Source organism: Egretta garzetta, unplaced genomic scaffold (genome assembly GCF_000687185.1).
Source record: "Egretta garzetta isolate BGI_Z169 unplaced genomic scaffold, ASM68718v1 scaffold297, whole genome shotgun sequence".
Lineage (NCBI taxonomy): Eukaryota > Metazoa > Chordata > Aves > Pelecaniformes > Ardeidae > Egretta > Egretta garzetta.
The window spans coordinates 1488662-1510751 of NW_009260410.1; the positions used below are offsets into that span (position 1 = coordinate 1488662).

Sequence of the window (22090 nt, forward strand, 5' to 3'; positions counted from 1 at the left end):
TGGCGGGTGAAGCCCACCCGGGGGAGAGTACTGGCAGCGTCCGTTATTGTCCTTCATTTGTCACAGAAGCTGATGGGAAATCATTCAATTAAAAGGAGTGCAGCGGAATACACAAAATCTCAATATGAGTTTAGGAGAATGAGGGCAGCACATCAAAGGCATGCCAAAGCCCAGCTTTATGAAATGATTTTTTTTTTTCATTTCCACTGATTTCCTAGGTGAAATTAGGTGACTGTCTGGCTAGCATAATGATGATAAGGCTGGGAAACCATACATACTCAAATGACATACGTATAGTTTTAATAAAGGATGAGGGAGACTTGAGGGAGTGCATTAAATTGAGTAATAATTTATTATTTAGAGACCTCTACCCATTTACTCATTTTTTCTGGGAGAATTGGCTCTTCCTCCAAGGTGTAGGCCACTTTTAGAGAGGGGGGAGAAGGTAGGGGCTGGTGCCTCTGCCGCAGTAGCTAGCTGGCAAAGCCAACTTCAGCGACTGCCTTCAGCTGAGTGCCCCGGCTACCTATCCTGTTGTTGAGCTGCTCAATAAACATGCTGGGAGAGGGAGAGGGGGAGATTTGACAGGGCCTTGCATGTCCTATAGGAATGCACTGCAATTATTTCCAATCACAATTAACCTGATTAGAATAATGGACAGGAAGTGTCCCTCTGTAGCTAATGCAGTTTGGCATCAGCTGACTGAAATCCTTTGATAATTTCTGCACAGATGGCTGGGCTGAAAGCAGCACTTTTTTAATTATTATTTTCATGGTCTCTTGGTAGGCCAAAACCTCGACACCAACAACAGACCTCCCCATTAAGGCGGACGGCGCCAACGTCAACATCACAGCTGCCATTTATGACGAGATCCAACAGGAGATGAAAAGGGCCAAGGTATCTCAAGCTCTGTTTGCCAAAGTGGCTGCCAATAAAAGTCAGGTGAGTGGTAGAGGGGATTCATTGTTGCGGGGCTTTTGGGGGTTTTGTTTTTAAAGCAAACTCTGGGGTTGGAACTAGACCCATCTCTTCCTCCCACCAATAAAAATACATCTGTTCCTACAATAATAATAATCTCCATCTCTGGGGAACCTGTCGTGTTTTTGGCTTTTGCCTGCTTAAGTGGTTTCCTTTTCCCTTTTAAAATAGGCTGAGGAAAGGATCAGCTCACAGCCAAGCTTTTTCTCCCCTTTGGTACAAACACACGTGTCTTTTCCCACTTCTGGTATGTAGTGGGACAAGGACCTTTCAGAATGATGGTATCCTTCTCATTTGGCAGGTAAAGAAATTGTTTTCTCAAGTGATTAACTGAGGGAAGGCAATGGGAAACTGTGTATTAGGCAGGTGTTTCCTTTTTTTGCATACGTTTTGCATACTTTTTTTGTATGTGCTGCATACGGTATTGCCATGTGAATAATTCACATCAGATCCAATCATTTTTACAAAAAGGCATGAGAGGGCACTGCAGTGAGTTCTCCTGGATTAATTTCCACCTTGGGTGTAAAAAATACATGCGGGCAAACCTAGGTCGGGGTGAAATTCTTGAAGAGAATCCATTAATTTAAAAATTTCATCCAACTCTTTAAAAAAATATAATGCACCAGAAGGGATTTTGTGGAAAGGAGGACAGACACAATTTTTTGTAGGAAGGGCAGCAAGTGGATTGGAGACCGTTGGAAGGAATTGTTTACTTGGTGAAAAGGCCTGCTTCTGATCCTGGATGAAATTACTCAGTTGTGCTAGGAGAGGGCATCAGTATGCACACAAAAATGCACAAATGTGGCTGTGACACTGAGAGAGGGGGATAGAAGTATCCAGATGCACGCACTCAGCAAAACACATACTTTCTTTTCCTCTGTGCAGGGAAGCAACATTGCAGTTGTTAAAGTAGATGTAAAATAAGAGGTTGAAAGGCTTATAAACAAAGCATCAAAGGCTATCAAAGCACATGGGAGAGCCTTGTCCTTGTTACAGGTATTTGTGCACTGACACATGGAGGTCTGATTCATTTTTCCTTCCTCATTCAATCACTAATTTTCTTTGCCTTTTGCTTTCTCTTGTCAGGGTACAGGGGTTACAGTCCACAACCCCTTTACCCCCCAACAAAATCCCAGGCACAGTATGAAATACATAAAAGGAAAATACCATGGAACCCTCTTAAACTGTTAAATACATAAAAATCTCATGTACCACATGGCAAAATATAATGAGAACTGGAGCTGTTAAACGAATAAAGCTGTTAAAAGCATAATGCCACTTGGCACAACTACTGTGCATTTAACGGTTTTCCACTGTGTAATAAATGACATATGTGGTAAACGTGCAGTAAATATAAAAACTGCACAATTGATTTTGCAAACGTGCCCCTTATTCTTTACTCCATGCAGATATCAAAGTTCCACCCAGAATCCGGACTGGACAGCTTTTAATAAGGAGTGTTTAACACAGTCTGAATGCCAGCCTCTCTGAGGTTTGGCTTAAAATTGCCTGCAAGCTTCCTGTCATTATACCCAGAGGCTTCTTGAAATAGAGAGGGACTGAACCACCCAACAATAATTTGGGTGGCTCACCAGCTTCGGTCTGTGCCAGCTTGAGTGCGCTTCTCTGGCAGCATCGCACACCAGCACCAAAACAAAAATAAGCTCCGTAGTCTTTCACGTGGAAAAAGAACAGGGTAGATTTTGAAAGCCAGATGCAAAAGGTTAAGAACAGGATCCACAAATGTTACTATTTAAAGCAAAGTTACTGCACATAAAGGTTTTGTTTCTTCAAGCAGCAGCGAATAAAGAAGTGTTTCTGAGGCTGATGTTTCTTTTGTTTCACAGCCCTGCCAAAGCAATACTGGCTCCCTGGGATGACCCAGCATTCGCCATGCTGAGATGTCATAGCACTCTGCTGGAGCATGAAAGTGGTTTATGGGGGCACTGGAAGGCAGGGAGAGAAGGCGTAGCCAAGAACCATAGCGGTATGGGGCCTCCCTCTGCCCCAAAGCCCACCTGTGTGCCTGCCCCCCGGCCTGGCTTGGTGTGCCTGTGGTGTCCCGCCACTGGCTGGGGTGCCCTGTGGCCAGGAGGAGTGCCAAAAGCAAGGATACAGTTGCCTGTGTAGGGGAGAGCCACTGGCATGGTGGGATGGTCAGCGTGTTGCCTTAGGTCTAGCTTGCCTAAAATCTAGCAGTGGGGCTTTCCCAGTGCTTTGTGCAGGCCAGTTGTGCCGGTCGTGGGCATTTCTGGTGAAGATGATGCTGATTTCAGCAGCTGAGTTACATGGTGGGAAGCGCTCATTGAAAACTGCCCATGTTTGTAGAAGAGAGAGTTTGAAAGAAGGGGAGAAAGAGCTAGTCTGAGGGTTTGCTTGGACTCTCCGCCAAGGTTTGTTCACTTGCTGTTCTCCACAGGCCTGGCTTGCATTGCGTTGGCTTTCTCTATTATTCCCTCACCCCAGACTACTGAGAGGCTTCCAGTTTGCTAACAAGGCATGTGTTATGTTGGGCACTGCTGTTCTGTCAACAGCAATCCACGGTGCTGTGAGATCTTCACAGTTTTAGCAGCCAGTGAATCTCCGACAGGGCTGTTTTGACATTTTATACACAGGGCTGTATGTCATGTACCCGAGAGAGCGTCCAGAGCCAATGGAGGCCTCATTTCGTCTTCTGTCTTCGTACAGGAAGAGTGGTACCCACTGAGAGCAGTTATTGCAAGCAGCATCATCTACTGGTGGAGTTAATTGATCTCTAATTTAACAAGTAGCCATCTTTATTCCTAAGTCATAGCAGAGTCTCAGTTCAGCAACTAAAGGGAAGGGCAGCTGCTAGAAACTAAGGTTGCAAATCACAGAGCTTGCAAGACAACGTAAATGCAAGGAACAGGGCCTCACGGAGTGACCAAGGTAGTATGGCGACGCTTCTTTAAAGATCTCAAGCCATTCATTTTACCTTGACTTATTCATCACTTATGTACCTTAATGTGCATTTTATTCCTTGCAACTTATATCTAGATATTTTTAGTTTTGTTTGTGAAGTTCTGTGCATGCCTTTGTATTTTTGAAGGCATCAGGAGCTGAGGGGCTCAGTGCCCTCCAAACGCAGCCTCCAAAGCTGTCATCCTATCTTTGTTGCCAGCTGTTAGTGATGTACCCACTGGACAGCATGCTTCTCTGGGGATGCCGCCTGCTACTGCTCTTTGTCCTCTAAATGGTGAAACCTGCAGCCTGTCTTACCACGTTGGGAGTGTTTCTGAGTGTGGCCGAACACCAGGATTTGGTTTCCAATCTGTGCTTTGGGCTCTCCTGGTTATATTTGATTTACAAGGAGATGGGTTTCCGGTGTGCCATTTTGGAGATATTTGGGTGGCCTGTGTGTCTTCAGAGCTGGGCAGTGAGATAGGTGGGGACTTTGACCTTGGATTGCTTCAGGTTTAGACTGTCAGTCTTAAAAACTCAGGTGGCCTGTGTGTCTTCGTGTCTTCAGAGCTGGGCAGTGAGATAGGTGGAGACTTTGGCCTTGGGTTGCTTCAGGTTTAGACTGTCAGTCTTAAAAACTGGCTTCTACATCCAGTTCTGCAGCTGCTTTACAGTACAACTTCAGAAAAGCATTTCCCCCATAACCATGTGCCAGTGCTTCTGTAATACTGTCCAGCAGCATCTCCCCTCTGACATCTGCTAGCGAGAGTCCTAGCAGAGGCTGTGCTGTGCTCAGCAGACCTTTTTTTTTTTTTTTTTCTTAGTCTTTGCAAAATGAATTTAGGAATATAGTTCTGTTCATAACAAACAGTCACTATCAAAATAATAGTGGGCATAGCTGGCTGGAGTCCTTGTTGACAGTCTGAGGTAGGGCAAAGTTTGTATGGACATAGAGACTGAACTTCCCACAGTTCTCCCAGGGCAAGTGGCTCTCCTTAATCAGGCTCGGGCAGCATGGGGAAGCAGGGCACATGCTACTGGGGATCTGCCCTGGGCAGGGCAAATGGAAGAGTTTGACCTTCACCAGTCCAGTGAAAACAAAAAGTAAACCCTTGAGACTGAAATTCTTCCTCAAGGGACTGGAATTTGTTCCAGCTGCACCACAGTAAAGAAAGAGAGACCCCATGGAGCAGTATTTGAAAAAAAGTTAAGCTGGCAAAGCTCAGTCTCTGGTTCATATCTTTGCCCTGTTTAAAAATGAACAAAAAAAAAAATAAACTTGACTGGGGGGTGGAGACTGGGGGCAGAAAAGCCCTTCTGTTAAGGCCCTTCAAGTTAAGAGGAATGGAGGGCTATGGATAGAAATCACTATAACAGCTCCTTGCCTTTCCTCTGACTTTCTTTTCATGTTGAGATCCCTGACTCATTGCCAGGATTGTCTGGAAGCCTCTTCTCTGGCCGGGGGGAGTGTTAGCCCCATAGGGGGAGCACATGCTAGATGGGTCTCAGCACCATGGCCACCTGCCCATGCCCTCACCTCCTACCCACGCTCCAAGAAGACAATAGAGGTACTGCAGGAAGGATGAGCAGCATCACTCTGGGGCAGGGTCAGCTCTAGAAACCCCTCATTTCGTCCTTCCCTTTCTTCCTTCCCAACTTACATCCCCTTGTATTCATTGGATATGATGGGATGCCTTCTCTTCCCCTTCTAGCTTACAATAGGTATTTTCGCTGTGCTCCTGAACTAATGAGCTTCCAGTAATGGTGAACAACAGCTAGGAAAAACAGCTGGTGGTGAAGATGTGTAGCACATATAGTGTAAAGCATATAGGGCACTTCTTACTGCTGTAGCATCTTGGTGCCTTTATAATGTTGTGAATCTCTACAGCTGGGGCATAACTGCTGTGCTGATATTTTGATGTTCTTGTTACATATGGAGGAAATAGAGAAAGACATTTCTCTCCTTGACTGAACTTAAAGTGTCTTTGAAGCGCTTCTAGACATTAGCTTCTTTTTTTTATAGACTTCTATATGCAGTGACAGTGTGACCCCCACCCGGGACAGCACCCGCAGCAGTGTGTTAGCCGCTCAGCAGCTGAGCGAAGGCAGGGACAGTTGTGGAGCTGGGGCTTTGCTCAGGAAGTCCTTGGCAGACCTGGGAGCTGATGGCAGGCTGCTTGCCCTAACCACAAGCCCACGCTTCCTCTCCAGCGTGGGGAGAAGCTAGTTTGAACTTGGCACGCTGGAAATATCCTTCCCTCTGAGGCCAAGAGCTGTAAGCAGACTTGATGTTCCCATGAATCTAAGATACGTCAGGGCTCATGTACCTCATTCATTTTTTTTTTTTGTTACTGTTTTGCGTTTTATAAAGGCTAGTGAGAAACTGGCCTTCATGGAAGCGCTTTGCTTGTTCCCTTAAATTTTGGAGGGAGGAAAAGTACCGAGCGTTTCAGAAAATCCAGGCTATTGAGTGATTAACCTTGAACTGTATCAAAATGTTCCAAGTAAAGCTTCTCAGGTTCAGTCCCCCTCCCCCGGCCCTCATCAAGAATTCATTGAAGCCATGACAGAACTCTCCATTACAGTTAGTCTTTTATCCATTTCAGCTTTCTTGATTAGGTTATCTTGAATCATTAGGGGGTTTATTTATTTTAATAGACACTTATTGGATTCATGGAAAGAGAGTTTGGCGACTAAGGAACAAGAGCTGAATATTATCTGGCTCATTTCGCACTGCAGAGAGTCCCAAACTGAGCGGAGGGAAGAGAGACTGAGGAAGTTTGTCCAGAGGACTCCTGTGATCCCATGTAGAAAGGGAGCTTTCTGTGTGGAACGCAGCATTTCTTTCCTAATCTTTCAAGACTTGCATTGATCATTACTGCTTTTTTTTTTTCCTTTTGTCACATATGTTGACATTTTCTGCACTGATGATGTGGGTGAGGAAATGGCCTTTTACATTTATTTTTGAGATTTATTCCTGAATCACTCTTACTAAAAACTCTTCATTTGCCTACTCATGCTTTCACTGGAGACCTTAGAAAATGTCAGCCCAGAAAACTAGCTGTATTATTATTATTAATTTCAGTATAACTGCAGGGAAGCACAAGGTCAGTTCAACTGCAGTTTTATCTGGGCTCGAGGTGCCTCATGGTCCAGCCTGAGCAGACAGGCTGCCTGTGACTAAGTCACTGTGGACACCCAGCTGCCACCTCCTGTGATGGCTTTCAGTAGAGGTGCTGCTCCAAGTGTAAGCACTGATCTGTAGCCCCCACATAACTGAGCCTGAACTCTTCCCACATGCCGCCTCGTCCTTTAATCAGAAATTTGGTCCTTGGCTGACTGCAAGTCAGCAGATCTGCAGGAAGCAGTTTTGAGGGCCAGGATATTTGTGCATGCCTTTGATGAGTGCTGCAAAACCTGACCGTATTGTACCGCATTGTATTGTCTGGTACCTCCGGCTGCCCGGGCAGCCTCCCCTGCTCCAGGGCAAATCTAGCAAAAGTGAAAGGGTCAAGCTGCTAAACAGGGCTCAGGGATAAGTGACAGAGAATATGGCTTGCGATTGCTGCACCAGCTAACTGTCCCTCAAGGGGGTTTGAGCGCGCCAAGGCTAATGCTTTGGTGTAGTAAGCATGCTGTTTCTTTAACAGCATAAAAGCACAATGGGAATGGCTGGCTTCCTGCAGATTTTTGTTGTTGTTTGCTTAGCTATGTGGAAATGTATTTGATTAGGAGACAGAGAGAGAGGTTAAAAATAGGACATTAATATGATATTATTTGTTTTATCAAATAAAATGCTTAGAAAATGTTTATCTTGTCTCATGAGAACAACAAAAATAGAGGCCAGCACTTCTCTGCAGCTCTCTTTAATGAGCTAAATTGGGCTGCATTCTCGATGCCTCTAGAAGTTTTGGGGTGAAATGAAGGAAGTTCTGAGCAGGATTCCTTGTAACCACAAGCACTGGGTGTGCCTGACTCTAGAGCCAAAAGCATCCTTTAATTGTGTTGGTTTTCCTCCTCTTATTTTTAATGGAAGACATTCCCATTTAAGAACCTTAGGAGCTGATGTTAAGGGACGGATTCTGCCACCCATATTGACGCTGGTGTGTATCAAGCTCTCCTGGTAACTCTGTGGCAGTCAAGGGGGCTGTTTGTGCAGTGGAGTGAGACTGGTGATGTGCAGAGGAGGCAGGATCAGAAACACAGCGTATCAGGGATGATCTGGGGAAGGATGCGTCATTTGTTAGATTTTCAGAATACGTTCACAGAAGTTGGATTTACTTGTAGTGTGGTGATCTCAGATGTTGTGGATGTGCGGGGGAAAAGGTGGTGAGATAGCGTCTCCTTCTTCACTTACCCTTCTTCATGCCAATAAAGGTAGCTACAGAGGAAAATTCACTGTGAATGGCTGTAGCTCCAGGAATTTCTGTATGTTAGCATTTCTTAAATGAAATTATTCTCCCGGAAAGCTCTGTGTAACATACACAGACCCAAAGAAATAAATAAAAGAAAATAAAAAAAAATTGCGACCAAAAAACCCCAAGTTGAGATTTTTAACAGAAAAAGGAGATTTGTCTATTAATAATTCATGAGTTCTCATTGAACATGCACGAAGAAACGGTGCTATTCAATAGAGAATACTGTCATCTGTCACTGTTTTATTTGACATTTACACTTTTTTTTTTTTGCCTGGTACTGCAAAACTTTCTTGGATGGCGTGCTAAGATTATTTAAATAAATAATTAAAAAAATCCGATGCAGACTTTTCATCTGTGCACAGGGAAGGCGGTTACTTGCGATCATAAAGAACGTGTCAGTAAGCCACAGCGCTGTGTTTTCTCACGTATTAGCCGAAGCTATCGCCTAATAAGCAGCCCCATAGATGTATAGATAGGGTCTTGAATGGAGGGGTGACAGAATGAAATCTTGAATAAATAAAGGGCAGGGTAGGAAAAGAGCAGTGAAAGGATAGATTTGATGCAGATAAGTGTACACATGCACACAGTGGGTATGCGTGTGTATGTGTGGGGGTGAGCGAATGATGGCTGTTGTGAAGAAAGCTGCCACAAATACATTGCTGTTGCCGATGCAAAAATAAATATTTATAAATGGCGTTGGGGGAGATCCAGTCCCGCACAACGTGAGAGAAGACAGGGCATTTAGCACAATGACAATTCCGAGTTAGGCGCACCTTGCAATTTCTTGCTAATATTAGGCTCATGAAAATCTTTCTGCTCTGTAGGTTAGTTATTATTTATAAAAATCACAGAACCAGCTGATACATTCATAAGCTAATTATTGTAGCAGCTGGGTACACATGGTGCAATATGTCTGAGGCTGTGAAGTATCACAGATTTCTTGGGGCCTGCTGTGGTGGGGGTGTGCTGTTGAAGGCTAGATCCCTTAATCTGATCAGCCAAGCAAATACTTTGTGGGGAAACTGGATTAATATCTCTCTAAATACCACGGATGTGCTTCACCTTCAGAACCAGGCTCCTTTAAACGTGCCATTAGCTTATCTCCTTTGGGGAATGGAGAAGTTCTCAGGTGTCCTCAGGATGGCGGGGTCTTTGCCTGGTGCCTCCCTTTGCCAGAAATTAATTTGGTTTGCTCATGTCTGCACACATGGTCACACTGCAGTCTAATCTTTTCCCTAATAGCTCCAAGGTCAGGACCTCGCATGTTGCCAGGCAAATTGAGCGCTATCCTTCTTAAAGACTAATGGCAGCGAGTGCCTAGTCCGTAATGAGGCCTGTAGTGTTGCTCTAAGTGATTGTAATGAGTGCTGATTATAACGGGACAGATAAATCAAAATGCAGCAGTCGCCGTCGGGCTAGCCGGTCCAACTTTGGGAAGGGGAGGTGGCCCTGCCGAGCTGTCCCCAGGCTCTGCCAGAGCTGGGCACCGTGCTGGGCCCCACAGCCCTCGGGAGAGCCCCAGGAGCTGTCTTGCCCTGGGCCTGCCCCGCGCGGGGCTCCAGCTCCACCAGGTGCAGGGCTTTGTGTGTATTTTCTGCTAAACGACCGGTCTTCATGCTGCAGCATCCCTCGGGAGATGTTAAACATACCTGCTTGAAACATTTGAAAGAGTTCAGTCGGAGACTTACTCAGATCACTGAAAACAGGGAGAAACTGGAGCTTATTTTTTCCACAGATGGTTTATTTTCTGATTCAAAAATTATTTCCTTTGTATGGAGGAACCCCTGAGAAAACACGGTGGAGCCGGGAGGTTTTCTTCCCATCCTTTCTCTAAAACAGAGAAAGTTTGGGGGGATTTCTGAGTGGAGGACAGGGAAAGAAAAAGGAAAGAGGAGAACTGAGGGCAAACCACATTAAAATGCAGACATCACCTGGCTGAGAGATTACCCAAATACCAGTCAAAATACTTGGAAATACAATACAGATTCCCCCCGTCCCCCCCCCAAGTAAATGATTAGATACCTTGTTTTCATCCTTGCCCCCCCCAATCCTCCTAGTTTATTGCAAGAAAAGATCAGGTCTGCACAAATGTGGCCTCTCACTTGTAAAAACAAGGCAGTGTTGTGTTACAGATTAGTTTATAAATCCCTGGTGGCTTCACAGTTCAGTGCCTACAGCTGCTGCAGATGGGCCTGGGTTTTTGTCTCTTCGCTGTGCTGCAGCCGGCAGTTGAAGGAGAAAATGGAATGATCAGGTTATTAACATGTAGGCCGTGAGGAAGAGGCTGCACAATGAGAACAGCTGGTGTTGCTGTCTTGGCTGATGCAGCGGAGATAATCAAATCTTGCCTTTTTGGGGGGGGTGGTGGTGGTGAAGGCAGAAGACACAGTGGAGAGTAAGACAAACAACGGCTTATGATATTATATACGGGGGTTTAGAGTGCACGGTAGAAGTTGTCAATGGCTTACAAGTTGTTACACAAAAAAGCAATACCAAAAAGCCCCCACGTGGGCCAGTAATGAACCTGGCTGTTCAGCTTGCTCTAGTCGCTGTTGGGAAAAATACAGTTTTGGCTACTTCTGGTACCGAACATTTTTAACATTGATCAAGCTATCTTTTAGGTATTGCAAGGTGCCTGTCAAAATGGTGTCAAAATGCTGAGTTGTAGCTCGAAAATGATGGGTTATAAAGCTACTAGGTAAAATATTTTGACAGGAGTCAGTAAGGCGCGTTGACAGCATCCTCAGCATTATCTTCTCGTATTCTGTCATTTGCGTCGCGTCTCCTTGCGCGCAGGCACAGGAGGGGACTCGCTGTCCCCAGCCCCTAGCGAGGCCGACTGCTGGCAGGGCGGGAGGGGGCGGCGGGTGCCCCCCTTCCACTCACATCTGGTTCCTCGGTGCTCAGTGAATTAACTGTGCTGACCCTACCATTGCAGGGCTGGCTGTGTGAGCTGCTTCGCTGGAAGGAAAACCCAAGCCCGGAAAACCGCACCCTCTGGGAGAACCTCTGCACCATTCGCCGCTTCCTGAACCTTCCCCAGCATGAGAGGGATGTGATCTACGAGGAAGAGTCCAGACACCACCACAGCGAGCGTATGCAGCATGTTGTCCAGCTCACTCCTGAGCCCGTGCAGGTCAGAGCGCTAACTTCTTTCTCAGGGTGCCTGCGGTGTGGGGGGGAACAGCTGCCAGTAGAAGAGAGAAGCGACTGGTTCCAGCTTCCTTCTGCTTTGCAGGTTGAGACATACCAGCTTTCTTCTGTCTGTAGGGCCACATGCAAGCCACAGCTCTCAGGTTCAGAGCTCACTGTGTGTATGTGTGCAAGTGTGTGCAGGTTTGTGTTGGTGGTTGAAGAGAAGGGATGTGACAATCCATGCTGCCAACAACAGCAAGGTCAGTAGTAGTGATATTATGGAGCTCCTCCCTTGGTGTCAGTGGTTGTGTTGTGGCGGAAATAAAATTTAGCTGTCTAAAGCTGCTGACATTTAGGGGAGTACCAATGTGTTCCTCAGACACAGCCAGAAGTGTATGGTTTTTTTGTGAAGCTGAACAGGAGTGGGGACTTGGTCACTTGCTCTTTCTCACAGAACCTGAGCACCCCTGATGCCCACTCTCAAACAGTGGCCAATGGGCAACTACAGACATACATTTGCTTTTGTTCGAAGGAGCTGGATAACACTTCAGAAAAAGTAGGAAGGTAGGAGACAAAATTTGTCCATGCGTGAACAACGCAGGGGTTTTGAAGAGTATATCATGGAGAAGTGGTTTTTATATATTCACTGAAACTTAAAAGTACTGCTAAAATGACCATGATGAGTGTTTTGTGGGAAGCAGGCCTTCATTTCACAGACTTCTCGGGATTGTATTGCTCCTCTCTACAACCTTTGTGACCAATATGAATTTTTTGGTTTGCGCACCTTTGTTCTATCCTTGTCTCAGGTCTTAATAGAACGAGAAATAAATAGATACAAATATGCATAGGAAAAATGAAGTGAAAACACGGTAAGATTTTTCATCTTTGCAGTTCCAGCTTCAGTCAGAGAGAAAATCAGCCATATGTGTATTCCTAATAACTAGTGGTGCATGTCACAAACCCAAACATCTGCTGGTGGTCAGGAGAGGCTCAGGAGATGTTTTTTCGATCTAAAAAGCTAAGGTGATGCCTTCCACAGCAGACCATCCCTTTGGATTGCCACTGGCGCTTGGTGCCATTCACCTGATCCCGTTGCATGACTGCTCTTAGAGAGTCATCTGTACTGTGTTTCTCGCTGATAATCTCACGGTTCCTCCTCCCACCTTTGCTCTCCCTGTTGTCATTCGATGGCGGCTTGCACTGCTTTGCTACTCTTGCTGTGAACCTTGGCATTCAGCCTCTATTCTTTGACGCTGCTCTTGTTCTGCTGCTGCTAGCACTGCTGCCAACTATCTAGTCACCTTTTTCCGAAGGCGAGAGGTTTTTCTGTCTTATAGTCCTGCCCCTTCTGAAACACGTTGGTCTCACCCATATTAATTATTGCCCAGTTCAGTCTCCTTTGTCTCTTCTGCTACTGACTTCCTCCTTGCTTTCTATTCGGTCTTTGCCTGGAAGAAAAAAATGCATTTCCTGGGGTTCAAATTCTCAGAGCTACAAAGTAGGGGAAGTGCTCTAAGTAATTAACGTTGCAGGTTTTGTCTTCCATGTTCCCAAAAGTTTGTGGGATCTTGCAGGCGAGGAGCTACAAAAGGGTAAAGAGCCGAGCTAACGTGTAGGAAGACAACTAGACCTGTGTAGATTTGAACATACTAACCCAGTTCTGGTGCCCACAGCAAGTAGGAATATCCTCTAAGGGGCACTTTGAAGAAAAAGTTTCCCTGAGCTCTTGTGGGTGACCCTGATGATTAGCCTACTTTCCAAAGCCTTCTGCACATCACTTTTCTGCCTCGTCCAAGTTGGCTCTTGTGAGTGACACGTTACACTGTGTTGGAATGCGATGCATTTGTATTTGTCAGCAAGTTACAAAGCCATGGATTAATTATTTATTACAGTCAAAATATGAAAAATGAAGAAAAATAAATGGAACCAGCTGGCAACTACATACAGCAAAACTCTGGAGACCCTGGTATACAGTTGATACAGTAGGCTTGTGTTTTGGGGGTGCTGCATTTTAAAGCTATGTTTGCCCATCCAAAAATCCCGGTAGGTTTCTGTGTGGCACGCAACCAGTGCAAGACACAGGAGGCTTGCTGTCCACCTGCTCCCTATTGTCAAAAGATACCCTGCACCAAGCAATTTTTGTGTAGTTTTCAGTCTCTGGGACTTGAATTGTTTCAAGCAGCAAGGTTTGTTTTTTGGCTTTGCTGCAAGGGTCACTATTAGGTAATTAGCCATGAAGAATCAATGACAGCAGCCAGAGACGTAAAGCTGAGTTCCTCATGCTTGCAGTCATTGGAGATTTTGTGACACTTTACATGAGGGTAGGGTCTTGGGCCCCGCTCCTGGCCAAACTCCAGGCCAAGTAATTAGATTCTGCCTATCTGAAATTCCCTCCGTAGTGTCAAGTGGGAGAGCAACTCTCATTTCCTTCTCAAAGCGGTGGCGGGTGCGGAATGTCTGCCACGGTGCCTGGCTGCATTTTGGCAGGGGGTGGAAACATCCAGGACCTGCAGTCACCAACCTACTTCTCTTTGCAGGCTTTGCTAGTGAAAAGTGCACTGTAAATTGAGCCCTTAACCTGCAGCCTTGATGTCAAGGTGACGGTCATTTGAAGAAGATACAAGTAGCGTCGCTGTGACTAACGGCAGGTGCAGTACTGTAACACCGAAGCAGGCAGGGGGCTCTTAGTTCTGCTTTCTCTCTCCGCCCACCCCATCTTTCTCTCTGCTCTGATGGATTTGACATGTGTACAGCGACTTGTGACTGTTGCTTGAGTCTCCGGCTCCTCCAGCTGTGAGACTGGGAGAGCCTGAAAACAGGCTGCCCCATGCTGCTGCCAGAGCTCCCTGCCACCACGATCGAGCCCTCTCTGGGCTGGGGATGCCCCTCCGTCAGACTGAAGGACTTGGAAGACACTCCTGGCTACTCTTGCAAGAGGCACGACCAGGTGAAGGATAACAGAAAGATAAAATTCAGCCTTTTCTCCAGTATGGCTTCTTGGAAACGGCAAAGATTTCATTGTGACGGGTTATGTGCAGTTCACTTGCCGATTACGGGGTTGGGCGCGCCTTCAGTGGGGGAATCACCCCAAGGCTGGGTTTGGTTTCTGTCCTGTAGTGGCAGGGTGTGCGTGGTGGGTCAGTTGTTGTAGTGCTGTAGAAGATCAGCTGGACAGGATTTGGCTCTTGATGTTTACGGGGTTATTCTTTCTTTTGTGGCAGGTTCTTGCCCTCTTTTCAGTATTACAAGCCTGTTCCTCACTGTTTTGTCTTAGGTTCAGGGCTTTAAGAAGAAACATTGTCTTCTTTTCTCTTCCGTTAGATTTTTCCTGTCATCCATATATTAATCCATTTAATCAAAAATTTTCCTGTTTCTGAAATAAAAAAAATGTCTATAGTGGAAGCTCAGTGCACGAGAAATTCCTCCCTGCACACTTGATTTATTTGTTATTGTGCTGAGGAGTCATAAAATGTGAGCCCTGTGGAGCTCTGTGACATGGCTGTGTTCTCTGGCAGCATCGGGTGTGACCATATGGACATGCCGGAGCATGGATTTTCCTTCACATGCTGGTTGCAGAGCATCCACGCTACTCCTACGTGTTTCTGTGCACGCAGGCTGAGCTTGCCACAGCTGCTTGCTTGGTTTTGAAGAAAATTCAGGTGTGCACTAAGTGATGCTCTCCCTCTCCCCTTCTGTGCAATGTGGTGTAATCACAAAGTGCTGCTGTGGGACTAAGGAAAATACCTGTGAGTTTGTTGCTAGCTGGATACCCACAAGGACATCACCTCTGATGTACAGAGTGTTGGAGCCACAGGTTGCTGGAGGGCGGGCGGGTATGCTGGAAAGCATTATTATATTTTTGCCCTGTTCTCATCCTCTGCCACCACCATCAGACATGGGATCCTGGCTGGACCTGGCCTGGCCTGGCTCTTCTGTAGATCTCTTAGACAGACTGCATGCAAAGTAGTCACTTAGCAGCAAGCAGTACTCACACTTCTGTGTTTAGCTTCCTACTCTGCAGAGGTGAGGGTACCCTGTCTTACTTTCCATCCCTTGCTAAATCCCACCGTTCCCGGGCTGTTCGCTGGCATTGGACCTTCCTGGAGTGTTAATGCTGAGGAGTGCCTACCGCCGCTTCCCATTGCCAACCAGGGATTCGGTGTTTGTTACAGACATGCTGGGACACAGTAAATCTAATTTCTCTCCCTTCTCCCACTATTCGTCTGCTGTGTCCAAGGTGACTACTCCAGAGAATAATCATCTTGCCTGGCACTTTAATATAGTGCTAATTCATTGTTAATTGCTGGGGCAGAGAAACCTGACTCAGTTGGAAAAACGATGAATCAAGCTGTTGTCTCTGGAGTGTTGGGGTGGATAAGCCGATTCTCTGGAGTAATGAGCCACCACTACAGCAAAGTACCTACTGCTCAGAGAGCGGGGAAGCCTTGCCTTTCATTTTCTACATAAGCTGACAGATCTGCTGAAGCTGGTAGGTACATATTGATTTAAGAGCAGTCAAATGTTGACTTTAAAGAAACAGGAATGGTTTGCACATGCTTTCTGATACACTGTTACTTTTGTCACTTTTTTAAAATGACGTCCCTCCGCCCTTTTTTTCTCAGAAGCTTTGATTTAGACAAGTCTGGCAATTTATAATAGTTCAGATCATAAATCATGGAGGAACATGAGTAAGTAAAAGAAGGCATAGCAGAAAGCTGTAGGAAAGCTCTTTTGTATTGTGTGTTCACTGCAAACATTGTGGTCTCTCTTTAAATATGCGGAAAATAACATGCCACAGAAGTAAATTAAATACTAATTTTGTCATTTTGTGAGGGGTGGAAGGGAACAAATATTTTAGAAATGACAATGAAATACAAAACAGCAGAACATGGAGCCCTCGTAAAAATGGGTCAAGGCAAGTGGCAATGGCAATCCAATGAAACTAATTTCATATTCTCTTTCTAGAAGTAATAAAGAGGGGAATGAACACCACAGCAGTGCTTCCTAATGAAATATCTGATTCTAAACAACGTCTTAGAGTTCATGGGTCACACAATGCATAGCATGCAGATGGAAGAAACAGTGAGACTTAAAATTTCTTTTCTTAAAAAATAATATTAATTAATAATACTTAGGCAAGCGTAGAAGATGAGTGAAGCAAAACTGTGTTATTCTATAGGGAATCATGGTGTGCTTAATGATCTATGGGATGATGTGCACAGTGAGTTTTTGCCATGTTTGTGTGGGTTACAGCAGGGGATTTTGCATACTGGAAATCAGGACTGAGTTGTCTGGGAGACTTGGACAAAAGCCGCTTTCCCAAACCTTGCTAGCTCTCTGTCTTTCAGGCTTACTGTTTTATCTAGACTTTTTTTTTTTCTGTGGGGATGGTGTGCCCTGTGATTCACTTTTAATGGCTGCACCCTGATAGTTTTACTTTTTGATCATTTCTCTGCACCCAAAAGACAGACTATAGATGGATACCCACTGCTTTTTGATTCCCCCAGCTCCTTATTCTGTGGCTGGATGCGATGTCTGCTCAGGACAGGGGTGGTCAAGACTGTTGAGACAATTTGTACTCAACAAGGCCAGATGGACTTGTAGAGATATTTGTGTTGCAGGTTTATTCATTCCACTCAGAAAGCTCAGAACTTCGGTTTGGGTGGGTTGCAGCTGGAGTATTTGTTTTGTCTTTGATTTAGAACTACAGAGAGAAATGCATGTCAGAATGAGATCTGTGAATTTTGTGAGTGGAGAATATCTGTCTCCCTCAGTTGTTATGTTACTCAGAGTCCCATTCTCTCCCTCGTATCGAAATCAGACAAGAACAGCCAATTTCAGTATCTCCTTTCAATCTGAAGCATTCAAAAACCACTGGAAAAAATATCGAGCAATGTAATTTCTATTTCTGTGCGGTATTAAAGCTGAAGGCAACATATATTGCAAATGCCACTTATTCTGCATTTATCTCTATTGTCTGTGTGTCTGCTTTTAGGTGGGGGTAAGGGCCTCTCTTCAAGGCAAGCAGTACACGCAAAACTCTCCGAGGACTTCCACCTCTGAACTGCTTTCTTGCACTGCTCCGGTACCCACGCCTTGCAGCCAGATATGATGCATTTTGGCACAAAAGCTGTGCTCTGTGCACAGGTTTTCCACCCTTTTGGTGCACACCGTTTTCCCAATGGGCCACAGTAGCTCAGGAGCCCTGCACGAGGTTTGACAAAGGCAACAGGAGCGCATATCGGACAACAAACCCCTTACATTTGACTGTGAGGTGTCTGATAGAGCTTCTTGAGATTTGTAGTTATCACAATTGCAGCGGAAAGCTGCTGAGCTTTGACCGCTATAGCCAAACCTGCCTACTGCACCTAGCATGGGTATCTAACGTGGTTGAAAAGTGCTGCTCATTTTTATTAACTTCAAGCGATTCCCCTTGAAATGGTAGTGGGGAGCGTACTTGAAGTTAAAGCAAAACTGCTTCTGTTCTGAAATTAGTTTAGGTTTAGTACTATTCCATTTTAACCCTAGAAATGGGAGATGAAGCAAAGTGGATAGTTCTGGATTTTTCTGATGTGGCAAGTTTAGTCTTGTCAAAATAGTGCATCCTTTCCGTGTTTGTGCAGACTCCTGGAACCATGCGGCCACCTCCATGCCACCTGCTCCAGGACAGCTTTCAGTTGGTCCAGGATCAACCGAGGACAGGGCAGGAATGAGGGGGGACCTGAATTAAGGGAGCCCTGGGAGCATGGCTGGTGTTTTTCTTCATCAGCTTCTTACAATGAAAATGACTGTGAGGGTGCCAACACGGCCGTGGAGGTAAAGGCCATCCCTGGGGCCGAGGGGGCGTGCGCTGTTGTGCAGGACGTGCTGCCCAGCTCGAGGCAGAGGCTGTTCTGCCACGGCAGCGGCTTGTGCGAGGCTGTCCCAGAGCAGCACAGCTCGGGCTGCTCTGAATCAATGTGCAGATGTAGCACTACGGAGACTTGGTAGGGTGGTGGTTTCTGTTGATGTTGCTCTGACAGGTCGTCTTTTTAGCAAATGACAGCGCTGTAGTTCTGGCCTCTGTCGTCTCACCCTTTTGCCTTTCACACACAATTTGACCGGATTTAGCCCTCATTTCTTCCAGTCCTGGCCCTCTCGTAAATGCTAAGCTGCCAGTGTTGTAAAGAGTTGTAGTAGGTTGAGGATGGGCAAACATCTAGAGCAAGATTACTAAATAAAGCTCTTGAAATTCACATAACCTTTGAAGCTTGCCGGCTGGCAGCAGGCAAATCTTGAAGGCTGAAAAGCCACTAGATGAGCCTCTGTTCCATTTATGTTTCAAAACTTTTGCAGTTAAAAATATTGCTCTTTTAAATTTCATTTTAATGCTCTCTATATACTCCCTGTCCCTCACACTTGTACATAAATGATAATGTCAGGCTTTAGAGAAGTGTAAATGTTTATAGGCTACTGGCTGCATGCAACATTTTATTCTTGGGCTCCTTATAGAAATCTTAGGATAAAGTTAGAGCCCTGGATTGTTGCAGCTGGCCTTTCTGTGCAGATAGGCAATCGTAAAAATTACATGGGGAGGGAAACAAGCTTGGATTGTGCTACCATAGCACATTGCACTCACTGCTTGTCCCCCCAAGATCTCTGGGGGCGAGCGAGATGCTCTTCCTCCCGTGTTGCACAGCATCCCCCAAGGAAATTGTGCAGCTTCTGGGCAGTGCTGGGAGTTCGGCTATGACAGAGAAGGACAGAGATTCTCAGTCTCCTGGGCCAGTCTTTTCAGAAATTCATTGATGTGAACTTTCCTTTTTTCTTTTTTTTTTTTCCCTCCTTTTTTTTTCCTGAATGGTTAGAAACCAGAGACTGTAATATGTGCAGGGATATGTTTTTTCAGGGTTAGTGTGCTGTTTGTTTTGTTCCGTATTTGTATGGACTTCTACAGGAATTGCAGATTGAAACGGGAAATGTTTTTGTGTGTATGCACTATTCTCACACATCAAGTATCCAGAAGTACAGTAGCACATATTTTTTCTCACAGTCATCTATGCTTACAGTGTTTCAAAGAATATTCCAAAATATCTTGGCACAGACAAAGTGAAGCTGTTTGCAAGATCCCTAGCTGTGGAACAACAAAGGCTACATTCTCAACACACATCGCACATGACTTTTATTAAAGTCTTAAACAAAAATCAGATAATGGATTTAGAAGATTGAACTTCACCATTTACGATGCTACTCACATTGTGAAAGGAAGTAGGTATCCCCTTGTGCCTCCTTTGCAATGCCTTTTCCCCGGGTTCTGCTCACTTCTTCATGTTTCAAATTAGAAGGTAAAAATCTTATGTTTAAGTACAAATAAATACATTTTAAAACCAGTAATTTGAGACTTAACTCACATCATGGTGCCTAACTTGAAAGGGACTTGGTGTTCAGAAACCAAGGCATACAAGCACGCCTAAGGTGCCTCTGGTGGAGCACTGAGAAGTTTGAAACTTCTAAAATCATTATTAATGTCTTACCATTACATATGGCAAAGAGGATGTGGTAAATCACAGAACATATCCTGGATGTCACAGACCCAGCCATCTTATTAACTTTGTGTCAAAAAACATTCCTCGGTTTCCAGTTTGGATTAAATTTAGTTTTACGCTATTTGTACCATCATAGTACAAAATAACGTTGACACCCTTGAGTTTTCTAGTTGTTTTTTCTCAAATTTATGGTTTGGATCTCTGTGTTATGCTCTCATTAGGCCGTGCCCATCTGATGTGCTGTGCTTGAATCCACGGCACGTGGGCAGGGAGGACTGTGAAGAGCCCCCTTCCTTCCTGCCACAAGTCCCATCACATGGATGTTGAGGAAGGGGAAGCGCCTTCTGCAGAAAGGCTTAATGCAGACCCAGAGTTGTTGGGGCTTCCAGGAGAGCTGTGTGGCTAAGGCTCTTGGTTGGGTCTGGAAACCCTCGGTCTTCTCAGTCTTGCTTGCAAAAAGCTTGGCAACCTAGATTTCTTTTTACTTCTTCGGATTTTGGTGATTTTTAGATTTGAAACATGCGGAGTATCGCAGAAGTCCCTTGTGCTACCACAGGATACAACAAGGAACTGTATCCTGCCCATGAGGAGTAAGAGCTGGCTCCTCTTTCTGTGCTGTGTTGAGGGAAGCTGCGCTAGCAACTGTGAATCCATCCAGTTGTAGCAAGAAGGAAGGAGACACGCTAAAATTCCAGGACTCAGCAGGCCCCATAAAAAGATCTGTCTGGACAGCACTTCACTAGTTAAGTGCTAAGTTATTATTATTATTTATTATTTATTTCCTCTTCTATTTTTCCTCTTACTGAACAAGCAGGAAATATCTTTGTTCTTTCATTTCAAAAGTGAAATAAATGTATTCCCTGCAGCATTTGAAATTTTAATAATCCATAATAAATAAAATCATATCTAATAACATAACTGCTTTCAATTGGCAACACGATCTCCTAGATGCATTGCAATGGCAGAAACATAAATAGTTGCAGCCTCTGAAAGCCTACTTCCTATTTGCTAAATATACTTGGCTTGCTTTAAATTCCTTTGTGTGCAGTCATTAATACAATCCTCTTTGACAGCATTTAATTAAAGTGCTTTTCTCTATTAAATTCATTAAAACTTTTTTTTTTATATACAACTGTTTCCCAGACACTGAATGTTAAGGACCTGTAGGCCTCTCTTTAAATAACTTCTCTCTCCTTGTTGTAAATTGTTAATTAAATTTAACTTAGACTGTTTAAAGATGGCTTGGAAAAGAAAGCCAGATTTCAGGATATGGTCTCAATCATGTCTGAATTTTTTTTAACACAATTTTTTCCATGTAGTTATAGACTGCATGTTATATTGTTTATGAATGTTGCTGTACTTTCAGCTGGAACCAAGCAAAGAAATGCTCTAAAAAGCTCATTTCCATCTCACTTCAAAAATTTCCATCTTTTTAGTGCAGTTTCTTAGCCTAAGAGTATTTGCATGGGGGAGTAAGGAGGGAGGAGCTGTTTAGTATTAATAGATTATTGACAGTTTAATGTCTTGGCACCTAGACAGCCCATAAGGTCTAATAAACAGGAAGCTGTCTGATGTGAGCGCAGTCAATAGCGTATTCAATCAGAACCTTTCAGTTAATTGCTGGTTGACCTCAGAGATTTCCTTTAAGTGAAACTGTCCTTCGCTCCGATCTCATCTGGGTTTCAGGGTTTGATCTGAGAATGCCCTTTCCATATGGGAGCTTGTGCATACATTCCTGGTTGGATTTTTGCTTTGCTCCTATGCACGGCATTGCAGGAACCAGCGTCTGCCTGGAGCTTTGCAAAACATGTAGACGTGGGCTGCGTGTGCCGCCCCTCCGAGGGCTGTGGGCATGGATGGGGATAGGCCGTGTGGCCGGCCTGCCAGTGGGCACCACCACCACCCTTAAAGCAGGCAGGGTTGTAAACTGATGTCAGGGGTATTTTCAAAGCAGCTGAGCTGTTTACCAGAGTGTTTTGGACAGAGTTAGGCACGGCTTTGTTGCCTGGGCAGGCACAGTGGCATTAACGAGGCCTGACCCAGCCTCTGCAGATGAGCTGTGCCACAGCCCGACGTGGCTGCCCCGGCAAAGGGGTCGGCACCACTGCGTCC

General features: G+C 45.1%; 1 protein-coding gene across 1 annotated transcript in view; it reads left to right on the plus strand.

Annotated features, from left to right (window-relative positions):
* Window positions 1-22090, plus strand: part of SATB2 (SATB homeobox 2) — a 113616-nt gene that overhangs the window by 79398 nt on the left and 12128 nt on the right. Inside the window, exons 8-9 of the mRNA XM_009643572.2 lie at window positions 787-942; window positions 11257-11454. Coding sequence (XP_009641867.1) covers window positions 787-942; window positions 11257-11454 — 354 coding nt within the window. The remainder of the gene's footprint in view (window positions 1-786; window positions 943-11256; window positions 11455-22090) is intronic.